This window comes from Mytilus galloprovincialis, chromosome 2, assembly GCF_965363235.1.
Source record: "Mytilus galloprovincialis chromosome 2, xbMytGall1.hap1.1, whole genome shotgun sequence".
NCBI classification, from domain to species: domain Eukaryota; kingdom Metazoa; phylum Mollusca; class Bivalvia; order Mytilida; family Mytilidae; genus Mytilus; species Mytilus galloprovincialis.
In genome coordinates, this window is record NC_134839.1 from 67,766 (window position 1) to 94,316 (window position 26,551).

Consider the following 26,551-nt stretch of genomic DNA (forward strand, 5'->3'; position numbering starts at 1 on the left):
ATCCATTTGCCTAAAATAACAATAATATTTGTATTTAATTGTTTATTCTAAAAACCTTGCTTTACATATCATGTATACATAATAATAATAATTGATACCAGTAAATGACATCTATATACAAAAACATAAACGTATCTAAGATACAACTATAAAATGTATTGCATTTAAAAAAAATCATTGTGAAAGACATAATGTTGACTACGTTCATAATGATCGACTTGACTATCACCATGCACTGATAAATATAACGGAAACATCCAAAATCTGTCTGTGCATCCATTCCAATTCACCAACATCAATGATAACTGTTTTATACCTGAAAAACATAAAATTGATAATTATTTTGTATTTAACAGATATGTTTTTGTAATTACTTGTAAGCATTCGTATTCTGATAGTTTGTGAAATAAGAAGGGAACAATTGTAAATAGTATATAATAGGTCCACACTTCGTTGTCAGAGTTTGATTTTTTTTTAAATACAAATCGCATCATCAACCTAAATGAGAAATACAGTCTGCAAATAATCCAACAGTAGCAACTTAATTTTCTACAAAGAAAACGTATGCAGGTAGTTCAACTGACTCTCCATTGTTCCATTTAGTTCATTTAATGTTTTCCCATTATATGGGGTGTAACGTTGTGGAAATTCAAATTTGATCAATTGGTTGTTTTGCTAAACGCCAAGCGGCAATTTTATCGTGCACTTTAGGAGCAAGAACAAACGAACAATTTATGAAATTGATAATATAGGTACAGTACCTGGCCAAAAGTATTCGTCACCTGAATTTTTTTACTGTATATTTCATATAAAAACACTTTTTTTTCAAAATAATATTTTGAGGGCATTTGTGGTTGGATTTTTATCAACAAAGCCTTAAAAGACGTAGAATTGTCTTAAGTATGTTTGTTCGTTTGGTTAAAGTTTTGTCTTCAGGTGTTTTGTTTTCTCTTGATGTGAATACATACAATATTTTTTTTTTATATTTAAATTTGGTTGAATATACAATGTTACTGTATAGCGAATTTCTGAACAGAAAATAATATTTGTGTTTATCTTGTGAAAAAACTTGATGAAAATGATCCACAAAAAAATATAACCAAATAAACAATTAAACCTGTCACAATTCTGCTTCTATTTGTACCAAGTTGCTTCAAATCAGACCAGAAATGACCCCAAAATATTTTTTTGAAAACATGTAGTTTTATATACAAATATAGCGAAAAATCTCAAGTGACGAATACTTATGGCCACACTCTAGTTCGGGACAAAGGGCGGAAATTTGGACGGTATGCAACCAACAGCCGATCAAATTAGAAGTTCTACACAGTCGGACGTACGTTTCATTTTACTGCATGACGGTAACAATACCTGTGACTACCATATGTATGTACCGGAGCCAACCATTGTGTTGAGGTATAATAGTTTGAAACATATTTTCAAAGTAAGGTCTAAAATTTGATGTTATCATGATAAATACAAACTTGTGACGCAACAGGAGGCTGTAGTGCTGGTATGATTGTTAGCACCACTAATCGCTCTCTTCTTAGTTGAGAAGTTCTACATAAAGGACAACTCATCTGATGATCTGCTTTAAACCACTGTTGTATACATACTTTGTGAAAATCTACAAATAAATACACTGATGATGAATTTAAAATGTATGTTTATAACAGTGTTCTGGTTATTGATATTTTCCAGGTGGTACAAACAAAAAGTATATATTACAGTTGTACTATCCCAACTTTGCAGTTTCAGAACAACTATTGTGAAAGTCAATGTTAACGTCTAGATGTCACTCGGGTTTTGTGTCTTAAGTATGAGTAAATTTTTCTCATCGATGTACACTGGTCATTTCTAATTTTGTTTCAGTTTTGCGGGTACTATCTATCAGGTTTAACATAAGGGAATATGAAAATGAGAAGATGTGGTTTCATTGTCATCGAGACAAGTCTATGCCAGAGACCAACTGATGTGGAACTATAGGTCAACGAACGGTCTTCAATAAGAGACAACCCATAGCGCAAACAAGATATAAAAGGCATCAAAATGACAAAAACAAAAAATTATAGATTTGAATTTCTCAAATCTCATAGAACAAATTAGTCAATCACATGGTAATGAAGAGCTATGATGTTACCTATTGCATTGCATCAATAACAATAAACTTACAATGTGAGCATTTAAGCTGAATAATAAGAAACTCATCTTTCCCTTCGCTACATATAGAACACTCAAAATCTGCAAAACACAACATACTATAAACATAATGATCAAAATAATACAACTGGCACAACACTTAATACACTTTTATACTACAGAAATTGACCCTTTGTGATCTCGGTACTCGGGGCTCACCAAACAAAGTCAAGAATAAAAATGTGTTTCCTATAGTTTTGAGATTGTTTGAAACATAGGCAAATAGAATACAATGACACACTTTTAAAGAACAATAATGGTGAAACAAGTTTCCAGAAACATTGTTATATACACATTCCTGTAATTTCTTTTCAAATAAACTGATTCCTATCGTTTCCTTTCCCTAAAGCAGCTGAACTAAATAAATAAAAGTGTTTACAAAGGCATGTTAAGAAAAGTGAGGAAAATCGGATAAAGGAGCTACAATTTGATTTTTATTAGAGGGGCTGCCTCTTTATTTTTCACTATATTCGGCCCAACCTTTTTTATTAGTGTATCCTGTCATATTTTTTTTTTAATTACTTGTCATTCTGCCTTTTTTAGCCAAGTTACTCATCCTGCCTTTTTTTACTCAAAACTCCTGTCCTGCCTTTCTTTTCAAATTTCATTCTAGTCCCTACTTGAAATCAAATTCCTAACTTTTGTATGTGCAAACCTGTAACCATTGACATCGTTACATGTGTCACTGTACCAAGAACTGTACGTTATAATACATACCAAGTGGCACATCCTCATCAGGAATGGGTGTCATGACCTCAGTATCTCTTGGTTTATGCGTGATATGATGTTGTCTTGATATAGTCCAATGTGTGTAAATATCATTGGAATCAGACAGTCCAACCTATAAAGTTAGCAAATCAATATATTACTGCGAGTAAAGCTTGCACATTTCATGTATATACCTTCAATTGTATAGATATTGTAAGGTGTGTTCTCGGATTCTTGCAAATGAAAGATGCATATGTATATACCACAAACTTTGAATACGGTAAGTTATGTTCTAACTTTATAAGATTTGAGTTAAAGAAAAATGATAGTGCGCTTCAAAAGGGTAAACTTTCTTTAAAATTAGTGACAAATGCTGAATATTTTTGTTTGTATTAACAATTATATACCAAAATAAAGGTAAAATCTAACATCAACTTTCCAATAGTAAAATCTAACATTACCTTTCTAATGGTAAAATTTAACATGATCTTTCCAATGGTGACTTTTAAATGGTAAAATTTGACATGACCTTTCCAATGGTACAATCTATAACATGATCTTTCAAAGGCTAAAATATTACATAACCATTTCTATATATGGTACAATCAATCATCACCTTTCAAATGGAAAAATCTATCATGGCCTTTTAAATGGTAAAATCTAACACGACGCTTCCAATGGTAATTAAATCATTAATCTTTACAATGGTAAGTTCTAACATGATTTTCCCAATGGTAAATTCTAACATGAATTTTTCAATGGTAAAATCTAACATTGGTTAGGGTTTTCAATGGTAAAATCTAACATTGGTTAAACCCTAACCCTAACCTAAAAAATCTAACATGACCTTTCCCATGGTTAAATCTGACATGACCTTTCCAATGGTAAAATCTGACATAACCTTTCCAATGGTAAAATCTGACATGACCTTTCCAATGGTAAAATCTAACATGACCTTTCCACTGATAAAATCTAACATGACATTTCCAATAGTGAAATCTAACATGACCTTTCCCATGGTCAAATCTGACACGCCCTTTCCAATGGTAAAATTTAACATGACTTTTCCAATGTTCAAATCAAGCCTGACCTTTCCAATGGTAAAATCTAACATCACCTTTCAAATGGTAAAATCTAACATGACATTTCCAATAGTGAAATCTAACATGACCTTTGTAATGGTAAAATTTAACATGACCTTTCCACTGGCTAAATCTAACATGACCCTTCCAATGGTAAAATCTAAATGGTAAACTATAACATGACCTTTCCAATGATAAAATCTAAAATGACCTTTCCAATGATAAAATTTAACACGACATTTTCAATGGTTAAATTTAACATGACCTTTCCACTGATCAAATCTAACATGATTTTTTCAACTATGGTAAAACAAAATTATTTAAAATAAAGATCTCTGATTTGGTTATCCCCCTACGAGCACGCAAGTATACGTACAATTTTTAGTTTAGATTGTAGAATAATCTAAATACAAGGAACGAACATTTATGATACCTTACCTTTTGTTTGTAGCAATAATAAGCCATTCCAATGATAAAGGCTAGCACTGACGCTACCGTCGATATCTCTAAGAACGCACATGTTTCTGAACTAACTACACCTCTGAAAATAAATACATGTTATGATAAAAGTAATAAACAATACTAAGTGACGATTATTTATGGGGGAAGGGGCAGGAGGATTTTGTAAATGAATATACTGGTGTAGTTAGATCCAAACATTTCAATTAGGATAACATCAACTGCAGTATAAATTGTGTATCAAGTTTTTAGAAGTTAACTATACACTCAAGTATTTGACCTTTTAACAAATAAGGAATATATTAGTACATCGTGTTATAAATCTTCCGAGCGGATTATGATGCTGAACGGAGATTATTATTTGTGTTGACTTTCGTGAAAGGCAAAATGCATCATTGGAGGCTGGTGGCCGGCATATTTTTTAAGTGTTATTTTGTGTGCTGTTTACTGTCTACAACCTTTTTCTCCATTCCTCCACATCTCAAAGGGAAAGAGAATACTATTCTTGAGTTGCGTAATAGACAATTAGACATCGTATTTGACCTACATGTATGTCTATTGTTTAAGCTTGTCTCTTGTTATATACATATTATGTAAATAAAAATTGCATACATAAATAAACTTTTATGATATGACAGGACATTTTATAAACACTAAATTATGTCATGACGATAATTAATTCAATTGAATTTGTCGTTATAATAATGAGATGTTATTGCTAAATTGTCAACTACAAATAACAAAAACAAATCAGCAGTGCCACAGTCAATAACTTATTCGCTAGGGCGGATTTCGCCATTTCATATTTTATAATCAGAACAAACATGACTACGGACCGTAAATGAGAATTAACCTTACATTTTAAGAATGCACAACGATGAATAAAGTATGGTGAATAAAAAAGCGCAAATCGTTCCTGACCAAAATAGACATGCTGCCCTCTCTTCTGTTAAAGCCATTATCTGTCACCTAAAAAATAAGTAGCAATTTTCAGTGATCATACTGAGGAACATACATTTTCAAAATAGCGAGGCGAGAAATAAAATATATATATATCGCTATCCGTTATGATAAGCCTGTGGTGGGTGGCAAATCAACTATATCGAGACTCTATTAAATTTGTCAATGTTTTTTTCAAATATTTTACCTCAAGTTAAACTTCAAAGAAACAGCTATATCCTGAATTGTACATTCATTATTTTTCCATGTGCCAACTTTTAACCATGTTTATAAAGTCGTGTAGTGAAGCACGGATGTCAACAACTGGGTCTTTTAAAAAAAATGTCGAATTTTCAGTACACCCATGCTAATTTTTTGTTTCTAATGGACATTTCAGTTGTAATGGTTTAAATGAAAGCTTGTCGGATTTGTGATTCAGAACATTAATAATTAACACACCTTACATCTATTTTGATAAGATTAAACTGCATTTAAGTCCGATTTTGGGGGTATTTGTGTGCGTACAGTGTCAGAAAAACACATTTCAAATGATTTTTTTCCGATTTTCTGATCGCCTTGATATCTGCAAAAGGGACTTTTTAAGATCGTTTATTATTACTCTAACGAAAAATCGTAGCTTCTTTATCATTGTATGTAACATATTATCTATAAACTAAATTCAATCAGCGTACGGGAGGTTCATGTCCATCCTGTTACCGCTACTTAAATCAGGCGTTAAATTATTCTCCCTATGAATATTGAATCAGTCAGTGTTGATTTCAAAAGTGCAAAGTAATCTTTACATTTAAAACGCCTCGTTTCTTGAACGACAGTGTAGAGAAAAGAAATTTCAAGACATTTAGTGAAAAAAATAGTGTACTTTTTTTCATGTCTATGCTGTTACCAACAATTTTGATTAATTACACCAACAGTATGCTTGTAAAAAGTGCAATACCGTGTTGGAAACCAAATTCACAATAGAAAACAATAATCACTTCACCAAAGGGAGTAGTTATTTCACAACAGCAATCAAAAACGAAGAAATTTGTCTATCCTGTTATGTCTATACTGGTACTATGGTTGCTATGGTTACAGTAACAGGATAGTCGTTATTTTTTTTTATCTTTAAAACATATAGGTGCAAAAGGAATGAAATATTTCGTTGTTTGAACTCATCTTAAGGTTATAACGTCTTAATCTTCCCAATTAATGCAGGTGCAATACTGATATCGGTAACAGGATAGACAAAAAGGTAACAGGATAGACTTTTATATAGTGATACCAATGAAATAAAGAGAAAAGTAAACTAACTTATAAGGGATTTACTTGATGTTGGGTTTAATTGAAAGGGTGAAAAAATGCCGAACAATATAAATTGCTATCTAAGACTTGCATTACTAGTGGTAGTTTTTACAACCTTTGAAAACCAATTTTCAGAGGCATTTTTCAGTACAACCTGGAAAATTGGCAAACAATCTTTTATTTAACAGAATGAATATATATATATATAGAAGTTTAGTCTCTTGAAAACCATCTAATTGGCTACGTAAAACAAGCTTAACATTTTATCTAAACCTTTTCTTAATAACCCAAAATTTCTTTTGAAAATGGTAACAGGATAGTCAAAAAATTGTACCACCGATCAAAAGATGTTTCAAGATATTTTGGTATGACATCATTAAGATTGCATCTTTTAATATGTGGATCTTAAAGTACTGTTTGTTTTGATTTGCTTATGTAGAGGGTTGTTTGTATAAGTAAGATTTAATAATTATTTCAATTTCAAAATTCGACATTTTTTTGAAAATGACCCATCTATCAAACAAATCCTAGTTTTCGGAAAATCTCAAATAAATATACTATGGACAGGAGGAGGGGTCTCTGCTTATAAATAAGTATGTATAGACGTGCCGCTGGCATTGGTAACTTTTTTCGGATTTGCAAATTTATCAATGGGGTTTTCCGCAGAATGTAACAATGGGTAGTCATTCATACGTCAATGGATCACAGAGGTTTATCTCGTGTGCTAAGATGTATGTACAAACTGTACTGATCCTATAATAAAATTACAATTAATTATTCCGTACGTTTGTTTATTATCAAAATAAGTTTTCACATACACATTGTTGCCCTAGCTGAAAGCTGTGAAATGTATGAATGGTTAGGTTTTTACTATGAAATATATGTATGGGTATTCGCAAAAGCTTTACCTCCAGCCGTACGTATGTACATAACTTTGTATGTTAAGACCCCCTCCCGCCATGCTCCCGCGTGACCTCAGAACGCATTAATCCTCAATCAATTCAAATGTAAATCCATGATTTTTTTTACTCAAATAGTCTTAATATATTTCTCTTTCACGAAAAAGTTTCATTTATCAAATTACTTTGTTAGTTTAGGTTAACAAGGGCATCAACAGCACTACAAGTATGTGTTGCCAGAGTATAGCTACTATTGTGTTCTAAATTTGAGTGGGCGATTTGGTGGTCTGGAATGAAGTCTGTGACAAAGTGAATCATCTTAACTAATCAACTACGAGCTAAAGGAGACCACAATGATAAAAAAATAGGATTCGATGTCGACGAAACTTTTGATTTTAATTTCGATATGTCACCGGTTTCAATTCATTTCATCAAACATACTTTTATAATTAAAAACACTTTGCAACAAACAACAATAGGGTTAAACATACTGTCAAAGTATTAAAAAAAAACCTGTTAAGAGATTACTAGTAATTGTCAGCATTTATTAGCACCGATTCACGCAGAGTAGACAATAAAAGGATTAACACATAAAAACGACAATTAAAGCTTTCCCCCACTCCCCAGAAAATCAAAATGGTCGTCCTTTTAAAGCAACGAAAATTTTAACCGCTTCACTGTAGTTGATATCAATTGTCTGGGCATTTACAAGGATAATTCTTGTTTTTTCTCTCCATATAATTCAACATATTATTATTTTGTATTAGTGATTGTTTCTGTTTATGAATGGGGAAAACCGCAATCTAGTACACCAAAAAAAAAAAAAAAAAAAAGACAAATAGTTTCCCTTTCTCAGTGTGTATATTAAATATATAGCAACTTTAATTTCATTTTTTTGTGATTTAGCATTCAGAAGGTGCATAAGCTACGTATTGGACAAAAAAATAAAAATACGATTATTTTTGTTTCAAGAATATATATATATAACACCCAAATTAAAAAAAAAAATATTTCGTTATAATCAGTCAGTATAGCCAAAATTTGTCAAAATAAGCCTTAGAAGATTACATGACTGGTATATTATTGACTTGCAAGTCAAAATTTAAACTCATTCAATGCGTATTCGTGTGACCTTCGTTTTAATTCTAAGCTAGAGATAGAATACACACGAAATGATACATATTATCGAGTCCATGCATTGTTAATTGTTTAATTTAGACTAAACTTAAAATTTAATATCCAATTTATTATGTTTTTAATCAAATATGAGAATTTGAGTCAATTCGGTGATCATGACTTTGACAGATAATGACCCTATAAAGCAGCCAAAACACCAAAAATATAGAAATAAAACTAATCTATATGTATCAAGGTTATTCGATTTATTTAAACAAAAATGCTATGAATTATTACTAATCACATTATGATTCAACGGAGGTATAATAGACCGAAAGCACATCAAATATCCTCTTTTAAATTACATTTTTAGAAATGTTTGAAGATTGAATTGTGTTATCTCTTAAGCATGATTAACCTCTTTCTGGTGAATACAGTAATAAATACATGAGCAAATAAACGGTATTTTTATATCTGAACAGGTTTAAAATGGTGGTTTTACAAGTGCAGTATTGTCAACGAAAATCTGAAAATAAACACCGATCCGTAAACCAGTTATCATCTACAGGGCTACAACTATGCTTTTCCTTGCAGAATACCCGGCTTAAACCCCTTCAAGATTTTATTTTATTCCTTGGTTGTATTGATACTTTTTATTTTCCTCGTCTGATTTCCAATTTAACCAGCCTGGGGCGGTATCTACTCCGAAGCTACAGTGCAAATACACAGTGTTAAAAAATACCATTGAGTTTTTAGAACTCATTGTATTCTTGATCATTCTTGGTCACTCGTTCTCACGGTAAAATTGAACTAAGTTCTTTTGTCCGTTCAATATTGTCCATGAATGAGGTCGATATGGACAAGATATGTATTTATAAGGGTTACTCGGGATATGTGTATTTGTTTACTTAAAGCATGTATGTGGTGATATACAAAATCAATATTGAGTTTTCTACATACATTATTTACGTTTGTTTAAATCATTGAATAAGCACAAATCGATAGAAAATTTGTCAGTGATATAGTGGATGAGATCGTTAGAATATTTGTCTGTTATATTAGGGATGATATCGAGATAGTTGGCCGATTGAATGGTGTTTAAGCCATCTTCAGCACTATTGTCATATTTCGTGGCGGTCAGTTTTTATTGGTTGAGGAAGTCGGATGCCCGGAGATACCCATCTACCTTCGGTCGGAAAATCAAGTCAATTAAGCGCACCTGCAACTCACAACATAAGTCGGTTTACAGGCTAGTAACAGAGTAGTTTGCGATCACCCAAGCCCATATCGATTCACATTCATATGTCCATTATAACAATTCGCAGACTTTGTGCTACGTTTATTGTGAGAGTCTTTAGAATATTGAGAGATTTTCTAAAAAATTTTCCCATCCGTGTTATGACATCGGAAAATACAACAGATATGATTACCAACCAGACAACTATCCACCACAGTTCAAAGTAAGGGAATGTAAGCAATTATAATATAGTTTAGTCAGCTGTATAACAAGATCTAAAAGGTCTTAAAGTTCTCCTTAACGCTTTTAACATTTTCTTGTGTTTTCTTTACTCGTTGCCGCTTTCTTTACCGGATGCATACCCTTTATGAGAGTTTGCTCATTGTTGAAAGCCGTACTGGTGAACTATAATTGCTCTCTATGTCGTTTGCTCATTGTTGAAAGCCGTATTGGTGAACTATAATTGCTTACCTCTATGTCGTTTGTTCTCTGGTGGTGAGTTGCCTCATTGGCAATCCTACCTCCTCTTCTTGTTTTTATATGCAAGTAGTCAACTGTCAGATTGGAAAGATGCTATCACTACAAGGTTATGTACAAAAATTCGGTTCGCCCAGACAGACCGTATGGTCAACAAAATGCACGACTATGTCCGAACTAACGAACTCATCTTTACCAAGTATCCCGAGCATGTTATATAATTTAAATATATAAAAGAACTTACTTGAAAATGAAATTCGGAAGCTTAGTCTTTCGTTTTCCTTTCCGATCATAATGTAAAACACAACTTAACAACCAAGGTTAAAATACGATGTGGACTACAAGTACATAAGGTTAACATAAAATTGTCTCAGGTATGTTACGACTCTGTCATATTCGTGTCACAATGATGAGATATATATATACCATAATTCATAATGTCATAAATTCATTTCAATGATCAATTTCACCTGCGTTACGTTTCATTAGATTTACTTACCCATAATGAATTTCTAGTTAGTGAAGTCCTTAGAGCAGACAAAACGCAGGTCACATTTTACTTATTCGTTAGAGCAGTCTTTAAAAGGTCAGAAAAGGATCCTGTGGTTATCCGATTCGGTAATGAGCTGACTTTGATGTTGGTGCTTTGTAATAATCAAAAAGGTAAACAAAGAATGTATGTAAACGAAATCGTACTATTAAACTGCTCTATAGTTCTTGACACCGTTTCCGTTATCAAAGTACTTGAATTTTTATTGGGTCCAACGTTTATTTACATGTTTAAAATAACATAAGCCTACATCTAGGTCAAATAAATGACAACAAAAATATTGCCTTAAAGGACCCGGCAATATATGACCGTATTTCTTTTCACCGTGACTGTTACATGTCAGCGATTAACAATACAATTCAAAGTCTTCTTTATAATTGTGAGGGGATATTTTGATTGTTGTATAATAGATCTATATTTAGTTTGAATGAATACATCCGATTATCATTATTGGTATTAGTTTCAGTGACGAAAACAGCTATTGGATAAGAACAATGAAATAAAATTGAGAAAGGAAATGGTGAATATGTCAAAGCGACAACCATCCGACCATAGAGCAAACAACAGCCGAACGCTGCTGAGTATTGAACACGTGTTCAGTGGAAAGTATTTCATAAAAGTTCAAATATTAAAGAGACTTTACACTTCATTTCTTCAGAACTATTAACGAAGAAATGTGTTAATAGTGACCTTTATAATGAGATTTCTCCAGTTTAGTAGGACTATTATGCTAACAATGTATTATGTCCCAACTACACGCAAACTGAACTGGCTTGGTTGACCTTGACCTTATATTGTCTCATTGTTCTTGCAACACCGAATTTACACTAAGGACAATAGCTCTTGTATATGAGGTCACATAAGACATGAAAATGACACTAGTATTATTGTTAGTACTATCACTACAGCAGCTAATATAATCAGTTCTTGTTCAGAAACATTTATAATGATGGTATAAAATTATTCAAACTATCTTTTTTAATCATCTCTAAGAGTGTGTCCATAGGACACCTTGCTCCCTGGCATTTCCATAAAAACTCCGTTAACAAACGAAATATTAGTAAAACTTTAATTTGGCATATATTTAAAAACAAATCATATAAAAAAGATGTGGTAGGATTGCCAGTAAGACAACTCTCCAAAAGGGATCAAATGACACCGAAATTAACAACTATAGGTCATTGCTTGGCCTCTAATAGTGAGCAAAGCCCTGAAGCATAGCCAGCTATAAAAGGCTTATGACTGTTTACTGTTGATTTGGTCACATATGTATGGTTAACTACCACACATATGTTGACACTGGACAAACTGGGAAACCTATTTATTGCCCTACTAAGAGGGTCTGGATGGAGTTTACAGAATAGAAAATACTATAAAAAGAAATAGAGAAGAGCAAAAAATATAAAGAAAAGAGAATAATGGGGTGTAAACGTAGAAGGAATAACTGTGTGGGCTTAAAGAATTAAGAAATATTATACTGATTACTGATATGAACGATATACAGAATGAAACAACAATGTGTATAAAGTACACGGATGCCCCACTCACATTATCATTTTCCATATTCATTGGACCATGAAATTGGGTAAAAAATCTAATTTGGTTTTAAAATCAAAATTAGCTCCAAGATGTAAAATATGCAGTAAAATATATTTTGGCTTAAATGTGTTTTTTGTTAAGGTTTGAGTTAAGATAAAACAGAACAATAAAAAATTCAAACAAAAAGGGGACATATAATCCCCCCACCCCTGGAAACAATTACATCAGTTATAGTTTGTAAAACCTTTTGGGGTTGTAGGTTCTGAATACACGTCACCGGAGTATTTTATTTGGCCATTAAAGTTTTCTTATTTGTGCTTCACAGATAAGTCATTTGTACTCGAATAAAATTGAGAATGGAAATGGGGAATGTGTCAAAGAGACAACAACCCGACCATAGAGCAGACAACAGCAGAAGGTCACCAACAGGTCTTCAATGCAACGACAAATTCTCGCACCCGGAGGCGTCCTTCAGCTGGCCCCTTAACAAATATATACTCGAAACATGCTTATGGGATGCAAAATTATAAGCCTGGTATCTTTTGGTGAGTTTTGTTTATGCATGTACATACACCTGATTACCTGGATCACAAATAGAAATTTTTTGACAATATATGTTGACACCACACACATCTAAATGAATATAACATGTTATAATTCATATCATTGTCTGAATCTTATAAATATACTAGAGATTTAAAAATGAAAAGTATAAAAATTTAATATGGAAATTAAAGGGTAAAAAAAATACTACCCAACATTTTAAATGATTTATTACAATATATGTGAAGAAACTATAAGCAGCATTAAAGTTAATATCCACAATGTAAGTCGGAAGGAGGTCATGTCACCGTACCCAGACTCTTAGTTGACAAGTCTTTGTTCTATCACCTCAATGTCTTTGAGTGAATATATATACCCCCACTTGAATATAACATTATTAAGGGACACAACTCAAGAAGCGTAATGTGATGCAACCCATATTCGAACTTGATCTGTACTTTGTGGTAATAGGCATTGTGTCTAAGTTATATAACATTTGGTTTAGGCAAACTAAACTAATTATTTGACATATTAACAGACAAGAAAAGCCCATTTCTGGAACAGCAGGGGCATAAAAAAATGTTCCTAAGTTGGGGCTAAAAAAATGTCATCAACATTATCTATCAACATTTATTTTGTTATTTCTTTACTTTCTGATCAGTGTTTCACTACATTTAAATTAATTTCACAACAAAGATTATTTAAAACTTTAAAAGTACAATGTAATAAAATGTACTTTATAGAGGTGACAACTATAAAATCCCTTTACTTCCAAGACTTGAATATTGTATTTTGGTTTTAGTTAAACAGATGAAAATGACATTTGTAAGTTTGAATGCCTAAATCCATTTGCATTTTTCCCTCATCAGTTAAACATCGTAGGCATAAAATCCATGTCCTAGAGTCTCAAAATAGGCGTCAAATTGATGTGTTCGGATAGTAATGCAACTTTTTATCAATATCATTAATCTATCACAAGTAATTCCTATCAATTTATCTTAGCAGAAAACTTAGTAATTGTTGATGCAGAAGCCACACAAAATCAATCCCTATGTCTCACTTTCCATGACTTTCCTCACAGATGAGACAAATTCCTTATCATTTAGTACATTTTTACCACAACATTTAATGTGCATTTAAGTTGGAAAGGAATTCTTTCTTTTACATTAAATTGCCCAAATTATATAAATAATTATAGCAATTAATGAGGAACAAGTGAAACTGTGAGCTACTGCTCCCTGATGATACCCCCGCCGCAAGTGGATAATATTAATAGTGTAAAAATATACAAGTGTTCGGTAAACAGGAAGTTATCGAGTGATGACTCTGAAAACGAATCACACGGTATAGCTGACTTATATAAACCTTGAAACCAAATTTCAGAAATCCTTGTATTATAGTTCCTGAGAAAATTGTGACGAAATGTTTTTACTTGGCTATCATGTGTAAAATCATACAAAGTGTTTGGTAAACAAGAAGTTGGCGAGTGATGAATCTGAAAACGCATCACACGGTATAGCTGACTTATATCAAGAAGCCTGAAACCAAATTTCAGAAATCCTAATAGTGTAGTTCCTGAGAAAAATGTGACGAAAATTTTTCAACTTGGCTATCATGTTTAAAATCATACAAGTGTTCGGTAAACAGGAAGTTGTCGAGTGATGAATCTGAAAACGCATCACACGGTATAGCTGACTTATATCAAGTCTGAAACCAAATATCAGAAATCCTGGTAGTGCAGTTCCTGAGAAAAATGTGACGAAAAATTTTCAACTAGGCTATCAGGTGTAAAAATGATACAAGTGTTCGTTAAACAGGAAGTTGTCGAGTGATGAATCTGAAAACGCATCACACAGTATAGCTGACTTATATCAAGCCTGAAACCAAATTTCAGAAATCCAGGTAGTGTAGTTCCTGAAAAAATGTGACGAAAAATATTCATGGGACGGACGGACTGACCGACAGACTGATGGACTGACGGAAGGACAGACAGAGGTAAAACAGTATACCCCCCTTTTTTTCAAAGCGGGGGTATAAAAACCTTTCTGTGTTATGTGTGGTTGGGGTCTTAAATAATAAACCTGATGCATTCAATTCTGGAACACCCCTATTTAGTTTATATATTTTTTTTGAAATCAGCTTCAAGTTTAAAAACTAATACTGACATTTCATATGTATAAACTATTAAAGCAAAAATGTCCATTAATATCATTGTGAATTTATGCATCCAGTTAAAAAAATAAGTATAGTATATGTAACACTAATGTGTGAAAAATTGTAAAATGAAGTTTGTTTTCATGTTTTAATGATTACAAAAATGTATTTACATATGATGCAGCACCAAACATTTACAATGACATAAAATACAATGTGCACAACATTACAACTAATTATTACAACTATATTTTAATGAATTCTCACTAATTTTTCATGTCATCAAATTGGAATTTTCTTTGAAAAACAATTTATCCTAAATTCTTCATAGCATGGTCATCAATTTATAAGGTTCTAAAAAAGTACAAATATATTACACTGTATCCTATCCTATTTAAGAACACATTATTTTTGAAAATTCAAGTTGACGAAATAAATGCTTCACTGACAGTCTGATACGATATGAGCTATGAACATGGTTACAATGACATGATAAAATGAATGAATTACAATGGTCAGATCTCAGCAATACGATTCTTTATAAGACAAAGGGAGATAATCTATCATGATGATGATGGTAATGATGGAGGCTGTGAGTCAACTGACATTGGTTCAGGCTGTTCTAGCTGCATTTGTTCAGGTTTCTGGGAAAGTCCTACAGAATAGAAACATATTTATACAACTAAAATTTATAGATTTTTTTATCAAAAAACTCCAACATAAATTATTGTTGATCACTATAAAAATAAAACATCTGGCTTTACATAAGTCAAGACTTCTATATTCTATTAGTAAGTATATGATGTTTCATTGGCTCTCATACAACATCTTCTTATCTAATTACAGAATTAATATTTTTACTTTTCCCTATTTCCCTTTCAAATGAATAATGAAAACTTGACTTCTGATCTAAAGTAACAAAAGTATTTTTAGCATTTTCCTTATCCTGAACATATGTTTACCCCCTAAGAAAGCTGCAAGTGAAATAAATTCAAAATTCAAAATCAGAAATAGCTTAATCAACATGTTGTTCACTATAAAGATAAAAACATGTAAAAAAAAATGTTGATTAATTAGATTGGTGAAGCTGATAATTTTATTGTCTTGAACTGTTTTTAAACAAATAAATTGTTTACATACAAATTGAAAAATATATATAACTAAATCAAATATTTATTCTTTTAGCCTATAAAAGATCAGTAATGTAAATATTGCACTACAACAAACAAAATACATATAAAACATTTCTTTGCTTAAAAATATAAAATAAACGCACCTTCTGGCGGTACATCTGTATTTACTGCTGAGGCTGGTAGAGGAACATTCTGTGTCTGAGGTTGGGTGGGTGTCTCTGATGGCATGAGAGGAGCTGGTGATGCTGATGTAGGGGGTGCTGGAGATTCTTGTGATGCCTGTTGTGCTGCCTGGGGGCCAGGTGGAGGCATGGGAGCCATAGGCGAGCCTGTCATTGGGTAGTTAACTGCTGCTGCTAAGCTAGCTGAAGCTGCAGGTAAAGGAGATGGAGCTGATGAACCTGAATATACAAAATTATATACTTACAAAACCTGTTAGTGTAGCAGAATTTTACACACTTACAAGATGCTGCCAAAATCAGGGAAAATCTTAACCAACTCAACTGAAATTTGTTGAACATAAGTTAAAACATTTGTAAAAAGTTATGCTTGGATTACTGTAAACCAACTTATTTTCGCGGATACTTTATTTCGCGTTATACCAATTCAAGTCCATTTCGCGGCTTTTTTAATTCACAAGTTTCTCATTTAATTGATGTAGTTTATTAAAGATTTTATTTATTTGCGACGATTTATATTCGCGGTTTTTTTCTTATCGCAAAAGTCGCGAAAAATAAGTTGGTTTACAGTATATAATGAGATCTTACATATTGTATAATTTTAAAGTACAAAGTATTTTTTGAGTCAGTAAATAAGGTAATATGAATTTTGAAGAGCAAATTAATAACTATCTTCTAAATATTACTATATCAAAGGCTATGCACCTGAATCAAATAATGATCAAATTCTTCATTTAATTGTAAAGTATGATTTTTTAACATGCAAAAAAAAAATCTCCTATAAAACTGTAATGAGAGTCAATGATGAATAAAACTAAAACTATCAAGGTTTAGAGCAGAAAATTTTATCAGTTTTTATTGTTTCTGTAGTCTTCCCCCTTTTTTGTTGACAAAGTAAATCAGTAAACCTGGTTGATCTGATGTTGACCCTTGACTTCTCTGTTCTGTGACTAACTGTTGCATGGCCATCTGTCTTGCTCTGTGTTCAGCAGCCTTGATTTGTTCCATGTGGAACTGTTGTCTCTCTTGTAACAACTGCTGTCTTTGGTACTCAAGCTTAAAATGAAAACATCACTTTATCAAAAAAAAATTCTGAATAATTCCTTTATCAGGAAAGCTTAAACATGAATATTTGAAAGCAGGGGATGTATAAAAACATAGAAATGTACAAAGCTATGTGATTGACAGGAACCTCAAGAGCAAATGTTAATTTCATCTATGGTTAACTTTGAGTGATGAAGTTGATTCTTTGTTTCATGATAATTTCTTAAATTATCGACAGGCAATTTTAGAATAATGTTAAATCATGTAAGAAACAGAAGCAGTGACTAGTAAGCTGCTTTACACGTCATTATTAATTATAGCTATTTTATGAAATTTTCCTTTGATCTTGCTGACTGATAATTTCCTTTCTCAGTGGAGTCGAAGTGATATAAAAATGATCGCAAGAAACTAAGGGGGCACATGGCCTTGCTAATGAAATTGACATGAAATTGACAATGTCATCATAGGTAAAATAGCGATAAACAGATTATCATTGGTCATCTCTACTCGATTGCTTTTCTCACTTTCGCCGTACCGCTCAAGTGAGAAAATGCATATTTTGCTCTCCATTTCTATTAGCTTCCTGTGAATTAATGTAACAGATTAGTTTATTAAGCAAAATGTTTTGTTATAACATTTTCTAATCATTTTTTCTATAGTTTACAAATACAATTTTTTATGAACAAATCTGAATAAATCCTTACAGCATCTCTTTCCCTGTCCATAATAGTTTCTAACTCTTCAAAGTGTCTTAGTTTGATTTCTAACTTCTTCATTTGCGTTTCTACCAACAGTGCAACTAGACTTTTGATTTTCCTTTCTTCAACAGCTGCAAGATGCTGAAATATTAAAATAAAAATGTATAACACTAGTATACTATATATTAAATAGAAGTATTATTCTCACTATTTTGAATTCAACTCGTCTCCAAACTCCCCCTCTCCCCCCATAATATATTTTACTATTGTAAATTTAGAATTTTTATGCATGCATTTATTACTGCTATTCTTTATGAATGGGATAAAAATGTCATATTAACTATTTCTTTTTCTGAAAATGCTTTATACAGATAATGCTAGCCTATCCCTCTGTAATTTTCCAGCAGATCAAATCACAATATAATTATTGATGTAATTATGATTACCTCACTACAGGGTTAAATATATGATTTAGAAAACTTTGAAAAACTGATATCTAAAGAAAATTTAAGAAATATACTTTGGTAAAGCTATATACCTTAGCCTTGACAGCAGCTGATGACAGAGCTGCCGCAGCAGCAGTTGCAATATTCCCATCTGGTTTCCATGCAACCACTTCAGTTTTTTCTTTCTTTTCTTCTTCCTTCTCCTCGGTCTTCACTTCACCATCTGTTTTCTTTTCTTGTTCTCCTTCTGCTTTGGTCTGAATTGCAATGTAAATAAGTCAACTAGTGTAAAAGCAACTCAATATTACAGATTTTAAAACACGAAAACCAACTAATTTTCAACTTCAGGAATTATAATAGTATTAGAAACTGATTTTGAATGACTTTATTTGAGATTATAAAATTTTGTAATGTAATTTTATAAAACTATTCAACACGTAAAAGATGACAGTAGAGAAATACATGTTTTAGTTGGTGAAAGTGGTGAAGTTGAAATCATCCCTTCGTAAATTTTACGGACGCCATCACGAGTTGGTTGACCGTTATGGAATAACCGTTTCACAAATGATATCGGATATGTTCCTTACATGGTAACTACAATCCCCTTCCCTTTCATGAATGTGACCTACCGAATTAGACCATTTACTGGATTTGTTATCACATAAGCAACACGACGTGTGCCGCATGTGGAGCAGGATCTGCCTACCCTTCCGGAGCACCTGAGATCACCCTTAGTTTTTTGGTGGGGTTCTTGTTGTTTATTCTTTAGTTTTCTATGTTGTGTCGTGTGTGCTGTTGTTTGTTTGTCTTTTTCATTTTTAGCCATGGCGTTGTCAGTTTGTTTTAGATTTATGAGTTTGACTGTCCCTTTGGTATCTTTCGTCCCTCTTTTAAGTAAGACTCCCAACCATTTATGATTCCCCCCCACCCTATTAAAGTAGATCTGATTTTATTTAATGCAAACTATGTTACACAAACCATTATTATCTGTTTTCATAAAAGCTTTGATGATTCATTTTTACCAATATTGGAGAAAAAAATTCAGCTGTAAATCAAATAGATATGACAAACAATTCCTTGATTTGATAGATGAGCTGAAAGTTTTAAATTTAAATAAAGATTGCACACCTCTTCCTTTTCTTGTTTATCCTCTTTCTTGCTTTCCTCTTCTTTTTCTTTCTTTTCTTCTGATTTGTCTTCTGCTTTTTCCTGGTCTGTTTCCATGGATTCGTCAGACTTTAATCAAGAAAAATATTTTACATTAAATGAAAGCATTCTCTTTAAAAAGTATGGACAAATTATATTTTAAGCAATTAATGAAATTATTTAACCATGCATTTACCATACATTCTTTTTTTTTGACATCTTTAACTAAATATAGATATTTCAAGAAAATGCACTCCTTCCATTCCATTGTAGTTATTTCTGTATCAGCCAGCCATTTAAAGCCTGTCTTAATTAACTGCTTAATAAAGTATTTCCTTTTATTTACTTCAATTTGTTGTTTCCCATATAAATAGCGAGATAGATAAATTCTTAACTGCTTGACAACATCAATTCTGTATGTGGTGGATACAAAAATAAGATTTATGTACCCTTTTTTTTTCAAACTACCTTTTTTTACCAAAATAGATTTTTATAGATTAACCATTATTAACCATAACTTATTTCTTGAAGAAATTAATGGAGTGTGTTTCTTTAGTTGTTGAGTATAATCTTGTTTTAATACAGTTTATAAAATATAAATGTGTGAATGTCAAGGGGTGATTGTTTAATGTTGCATTTAGTATTAAAAATAACCTTTTCTTTTTCCTCTTTCTCTTTTCCTTCCTCTTTACTTTCATCTTTCTTTTCTTCTGCTTTTCCTTCCTTGTCCTTATCTGCTTCTTCTGTAAAAAGTAAGCTCCATGTTACACATTTTACCTATCTAGCATAATTGTAACTTGAGAGTAATTGTCTTTTAATGTTTTCCTACACTGTAATACATGCACCTAAATGATAATTTTATACATCGATATGATAAAACTTTAAAGAGCAAGTAATTCAGTGCAATGTTGAGGACAAACTATTAAATAATTCCAAAACAGATAAAAACAAGAATGTGTCCATAGTACACGGATGCCCCACTCGCACTATCATTTTCTACGTTCAGTGGACCATGAAATTGGGGTCAAAACTTTAATTTGGAATTAAAATTAGAAAGATCATATTATAGGGAACATGCGTACCAAGTTTCAAGTTGATGTAACTTTAACTTCATCAAAAACTACCTTGACCAAAAACTTTAACCTGAAGCGAACAGACGCACGGATGGACGAACGGAGGCACAGACCAGAAAACATAATGCCCCTCTACTATCGTAGGTGGGGCATAACTAGAAAACTGACATGTCACCCTGCCTACAGATGTTTGTTAGGTACATGGTATAAAATGATGAATACTGATGAAAACAAAGCTGTGTGTCAATTTTTTTATTATTCAGGTATTGTCTTACATAGATACAAAGTTTCCTTAAATTAAAATCCTTTGAATTTGTTATGTAATTTGGGCAACTGTTTTTAAAATGGGGGTAGATGGTTATTTTTTTTAAAATTTGTAATCATTTTAAAATAGCATAATATAACTAATTATCAATGTTCATTGAAATTCTAGCAAATGAGATGTTTCTAAACATTTGTGATTTAAAAAGTTAGTAAATTTTTATCATTAACATGTTATTTTTAATATCCGTAATTTGGATTGGCATATCATATATCTCCATACCAATTTTCTTTTAAATCCAAGAACATAAACAATTCACTAAAATTTGTGATTTTTTAACCCTGTCACTTTTTTGGCTGTACCAAATCAGGCCATCTGTAATATGTGTTGTTTACATTTTCTTTCCCTTTGTAAATACATCTAATCTTTATATGCCCCACCTACGATAGTAGAGGGGCATTATGTTTTATGGTCTGTGCCTCCGTTTGTCCGTGCGTCCGTTCGCTTCAGGTTAAAGTTTTTGGTCAAGGTAGTTTTTGATGAAGTTGAAGTCCAATCAACTTGAAACTTAGTACACATGTTCCCCATGATATGATCTTTCTAATTTTAATGCCAAGTTGTAGTTTGACCCCAATTTCATGGTCCACTGAACATAGAAAATGATAGTGCGAGTGGGGCATCCATGTACTATGGACACATTCTTGTTCTATAAGTTATGTGATGGTTATTTTATACTTTTGGCATTACCTGTTATCCATTTTAGTTTATATCATACTGCTTTGATGACTTATATTTTTAAGTGCCTTTAACAGATAATGCACATACTGTTCAAGTTGCTCTTCACAAGATGAGTGTTAACACAACCCAACCAAACCTAAACAACCAACTTTTTCTACACCCACAACTAAATAATTTTATGTCGGTAGATTAACCGCCAATCATATCCAACCTTCACACCAGTATCCTGATTATTTTCTGATCACTTCATAGCAATCTCAACAGGCAAGACAAAACAAAAACTACCAACCTTCCTCTTTTTCTGGAGCAGTTCCAGCAATGCCACTTTTCTCCAGACCAAAGTTCTGGTCAACATCTTTTCCTTCTTTAACCGCCTCTTCAACAGTCTTGACATGGGCATCTACTAAAGCTGGAGGTACTTCGTCTTTCATCTTAGAAAATTGTTCTATGGAATTAAAAATAAAATCATTTTGAAACATACATTGACCTATAATGGTTTACTTTTTTTTAAATTGTTATTTGGATGGAGAGTTGTCTCATTGGCACTCACACCACATCTTCCTATACATGCTATATCTAATTACCAGTACACAACAATATAAATCTAAATGCTATATTCCATTTGGTTGATAATGTAAATACTGTAAATTCAGAAATTGTTTGGTGCATTTATCATTGCAGTTTGGTCATTTTAGGCTTAAACACAATTTAAATTTTTCCAATCTTTAGAAAAATCCTGTTGAATTCATATAACATATTTCAAAATGCAAGTATAAATAACCATGTCACATTTTTTGCAATAAAAAAAAAACTCACAATAATTTCTGAATTTACAGTACATCAATATTTCAATCATCAGTGTTCTTTTAAATTACATATTTGATTGCTTTATTGTTGTTTAAATGTTCAGAGGCAAGTAAACCCATTTCAGGAAGAGGCTATGTCAATGTGATTTGTTTATGAAGCATGCTTTATACAAGATTGACACATTGAGCTGCATCCTTTTTAAAATCAGTTCACTCTTTAATCTTGAGGATACAATCCTAGCAATTAATGGACTGCTCCCTTGCATTTCAATTCATGTCATTAGTTAATACACACCATCACTTTTCTTTTTCAATGCAATTATTCTAATAAATTTAACCATTTTTTATAATGACATCTTTTCTCAGTAATAAAGCGAGACGTTGAGTATAAAACTGTGACATTCCTGTACAATAAACACTGGTTAGTAATACCAACCTAGAGCTGCTTTAGCTGCAGATGATGCTATTCTAGGATCCACAACTGAGGCTAAGAAAGCTACTGTTGACATAATAGGGTTACCACTTTGTGAAAATGGTACAGGTTGGTATGCTAATGGACCTGTAATCAACAAATATTTGACATATAAAAAGTAGGTTATGCCAAATCACACAACTAACAGTGTTTCTTTATGTCAGCCTTTTCTGTAATCAAATATAAAAACACAATTATTGAACATTACAACAAAAAAATATTGAAATAATTTTTTATTTTAAATTTTAAGTAAATCTGAAGACAGGTCAAAGTTATGTAAATGAAATTTGCCTGTAATTTATCCCCCCAAAAATGTATTTCATATTCTTTACTTTAATCAATCTAACATTACCTAAATGACCAAAGTCTTCTTCCATGAAGGGATCTTCTATAGGCAGTCTGAGGAAATGAAGTATACATTCATCTTGTGTACGACTGCCAACATGTTCACTGACTTTATTCCAGTCATCTTTGAACATCTCCAATGCCTCCAATAACAAAAGAGTCTCTTGGTCGGTCCACTCACGGGAACGTGTTGCTGCTCCTTTATCCTAAAATTTTATAAGAAATTAATACTTGATATATAATTCTTAACTTTTTTACTGTTATCTTTAGAAATATTTACTGAATATTGAACTATCTAGATCATATAATTAAAATACCAATGAAGCTGTTGCTTCATGTTCATCAAGGTTCTAATATTAGAGGTAATGAATAGAAGTTCCAGTTTACAGTGACAAAAAAATGTGTACCTTTAGTGCCTTTTTACTGTACTGATCCATTCTGAGACTAAAGTTAGACAACTCTTTCCTGTCATCAAACTCTCGACCATTCTCTTTATCGTCAAAGTTTACGATCTGTTTAGCTGCTGATGGCTACAAATAAATCAATTAAGACATTCTAAAAATATACTGTTTAGGTTAGGAGAGATGGAATAATGAAGGAAAACATGTCACATGGTATGACTAAATCAGATGAAGAATTTTGTGCCATTTATAAGAAAAAGTGACTTGTAGTTGCTGAGAAAAATGTGACAGAATTATGTTATCAATGTATGGACATAAAGACTGACAGAAGTTAACCAGTATACAATTTCTTTCAAAACAAAGGATATAATCAAGCCAATATTTGTATGCTAATGTACATCTATTACTCAATTATCTCTTTGATCTAAGGAAAAAGGATAAGTTTTCAATTTATTCTACAACTCCCTTAAGGACTTTATTATAGTTAATGCAACAAGCAGTAGATAAAATGCAGATACAATATATTCATTAAAATGTATAAGTAAATGAAAGGACTGCAATATTTGAACATGTGGATAATTTTTCCTATTTCAAAATTGCCAATAAGATGGCACAAACCTGATTGATCTTTGGAGGATTGACAGGTTGCAAACCAGATGGTGTGTCTGCCATAATGTGGAAATGTGATGTTGGTGGGGGTCCCATAGATGATGGTCTGTTTTCAGCATCCACTTGATAATTAAGAAGTCCCCATTGCTCTAGGAAAGCATGGACTCGAGTTATTGCACAAACGTCTCCGGCTAAGTTTCTACGACAGGCAGTACTTGTAAGATATTCTGTTGGATTAAGTCTGTATGTATCTATCATGAAGTTTCTGTAAGCAATTAATCTGCAACACAAAAATATATATTTAATTTGTTAAATAAATTTTCAATATACTTTTATTATAAGCAACTTAAAATTTGGTATGATCAGGGTAAATACAGTCAACCTAAACTAAATTGCAAACCTGTTGATAAAACTATGTCCTATTTCTTCTATTCAAAGGTCATTAATTAGTGGCAAAGAAATCAAAACTTCTCCAGAAGTCTTTCACAAAAATTCTATTATTTTTAATATAACAATATTGTATCATAATTTTGTCTGTTAATCTGACATTTTGGCTATTAATAAATAATATCAACTTGAATTAAAACATTAACACCAAAGTTTTAATTTCAGATTTAATATATGTTTCACTACTAGATGTAACTAGAGGCTCTCAAGAGCCTGTGTTGCTCACCTGTTACTGTATTTACTGATGTCGGCCATCTTGGTTGGCAGGCAGGGTCATTAGACACTTTTTTAAAATAGATACCCTAGTAATGATTGTGGCCAAGTTTGGTTAAATTTGGCCCATAGTTTTAGAAAAGAAGATTTTTGTACAAGTTACAAAAATGACGAAAAATTGTTCAATATTGACTATAAAGGACAATCTCTGAAAATTTTCGTCATGTTTGACTTATTTGTAGATCTTACTTTGCTGAACATTATTGCTGTTTACAGTTTATCTCTATCTATAATAGTATTCAAGATAATAACGAAAAACTGCAAAATTTCCTTAAAATTACCAATTCAGGGGCAGCAACCCAACAACCAGGTGTCTGATCCATCTGAAAATTTCAGGGCAGATAGATCTTGACCTGATAAACAATTAAATTCTGTTAGATTTTCTCTAAATGCTTTGGTTTTTGAGTTATAAGCCAAAAACTGCATTTTACCCCTATGTTCTGTTTTTAGCCGTGGCGGCCATCTTGGTTGGATGCCCGGGTCACCAGACACATTTTTTTAACTAGATACCCCAAGGATGATTGTGGCTAAGTTTGGTTAAATTTGGCCCAGTAGTTTCAGAGGAGAAGATTTTTGTAAGTTTACGGAGGACGGACGACAGACGCCAAGTGATGAGAAAAGCTCACTTGACCTTTCAGGTCAGGTGAGCTAAAAAATAAAGGTTAACTTACATTTCAGGAGTTTTAGATTTATTTCTACCATTGAAGAATTCTGGTAAGGCTCGTTTCTCTATAGCATGAATAGCGTTGTAATCAAACCAAGAAGCATAACTTGGTACAACAATATGGTGGGTCTGTTCTGTCACATTATCATCATCATCTTCAACTTTCGTCTCTTCAACTTCCTCTTCTGCTCTTCCTTCATCTACAAACTGTAAAAAAAAAACCTTAGATAAATATTGTGGCTCTTAAAAACTTTTATCTAGTAATGTGGTCATTTTAAACGTTAAATTTTCAAAATGTTAACAAATTCTACGAAGAACAAATAAATTTACAATCCCACTAACCTGCCTTTTAAAGACAGAGTTCTCTTGAATCTTTCAGTGACTGAATTTAAATCCCTTTTAAAAGATATGACAATGACAATGACGATGACGAACGGCTGTTTAATTTTTAGTGGCATATCTAATGCATACTTGTTAATAGTTGATGTAAATTGCAGAATATGAACCCTGTCTAGTATTAAACTAACATACATTGAATGACACAGATCTTAAAGGTTATAGTTCACAAGGAAAGTTATTTCTGGAAATTTTGTGTCACAAGGTAATTTTTT

At 32.1% G+C, this 26,551-nt stretch overlaps 2 protein-coding genes across 5 annotated transcripts in view; both read right to left on the reverse strand.

The window, feature by feature from the left end:
• Positions 1 to 27: 27 nt before the first annotated feature.
• On the reverse strand, positions 28 to 11,240 carry LOC143062625 (uncharacterized). Of its 3 annotated transcripts, none has more exons than XM_076234287.1 (7): positions 10,918 to 11,240; positions 5,307 to 5,417; positions 4,428 to 4,530; positions 2,917 to 3,040; positions 2,173 to 2,241; positions 1,485 to 1,627; positions 28 to 316 (listed from the first exon to the last, which is right to left on the reverse strand). In XM_076234287.1, the coding sequence occupies exons 2-7, from the start codon at positions 5,405 to 5,407 to the stop codon at positions 311 to 313; spliced, it is 546 nt and encodes a 181-aa protein (XP_076090402.1). In that variant the 5' UTR covers positions 5,408 to 5,417; positions 10,918 to 11,240; the 3' UTR covers positions 28 to 310. The 3 variants fall into 3 exon arrangements, with proteins under 3 accessions (XP_076090402.1, XP_076090403.1, XP_076090405.1); XM_076234288.1 differs by lacking the exon at positions 10,918 to 11,240 and adding an exon at positions 10,663 to 10,804; XM_076234290.1 differs by lacking the exons at positions 5,307 to 5,417; positions 10,918 to 11,240 and adding an exon at positions 10,663 to 10,773.
• A 4,110-nt stretch (positions 11,241 to 15,350) lies between these two features.
• The window catches only part of LOC143062626 (SWI/SNF complex subunit SMARCC2-like), a 28,554-nt gene continuing 17,353 nt past the window's right edge, over positions 15,351 to 26,551 (reverse strand). For both annotated transcript variants that reach the window (XM_076234292.1, XM_076234291.1), the window contains 13 exons: positions 25,948 to 26,147; positions 24,566 to 24,836; positions 23,954 to 24,076; positions 23,554 to 23,752; positions 23,166 to 23,288; positions 22,213 to 22,368; positions 20,505 to 20,593; positions 19,833 to 19,940; positions 18,797 to 18,961; positions 18,265 to 18,399; positions 17,425 to 17,572; positions 16,481 to 16,738; positions 15,351 to 15,859 (listed from right to left, as the gene is read on the reverse strand). In XM_076234292.1, coding sequence (XP_076090407.1) covers positions 15,768 to 15,859; positions 16,481 to 16,738; positions 17,425 to 17,572; positions 18,265 to 18,399; positions 18,797 to 18,961; positions 19,833 to 19,940; positions 20,505 to 20,593; positions 22,213 to 22,368; positions 23,166 to 23,288; positions 23,554 to 23,752; positions 23,954 to 24,076; positions 24,566 to 24,836; positions 25,948 to 26,147 — 2,067 coding nt within the window. In that variant the 3' untranslated portion in view covers positions 15,351 to 15,767. The remainder of the gene's footprint in view (positions 15,860 to 16,480; positions 16,739 to 17,424; positions 17,573 to 18,264; positions 18,400 to 18,796; positions 18,962 to 19,832; positions 19,941 to 20,504; positions 20,594 to 22,212; positions 22,369 to 23,165; positions 23,289 to 23,553; positions 23,753 to 23,953; positions 24,077 to 24,565; positions 24,837 to 25,947; positions 26,148 to 26,551) is intronic.

Excerpts from the sequence above, each read along its gene's own strand:
- LOC143062625 (XM_076234287.1), bottom strand. The coding sequence starts at position 5,407 with ATGGCTTTAACAGAAGAGAGGGCAGCATGTCTATTTTGGTCAGGAACG. Across the intron at positions 2,242-2,916 it reads TGATGAGGATGTGCCACTTG|ATTTTGAGTGTTCTATATGT; the intron begins GTATGTATTATA and ends TGTGTTTTGCAG. Across the intron at positions 1,628-2,172 it reads TCAGCTTAAATGCTCACATT|ATTTTCACAAAGTATGTATA; the intron begins GTAAGTTTATTG and ends ATTTATTTGTAG.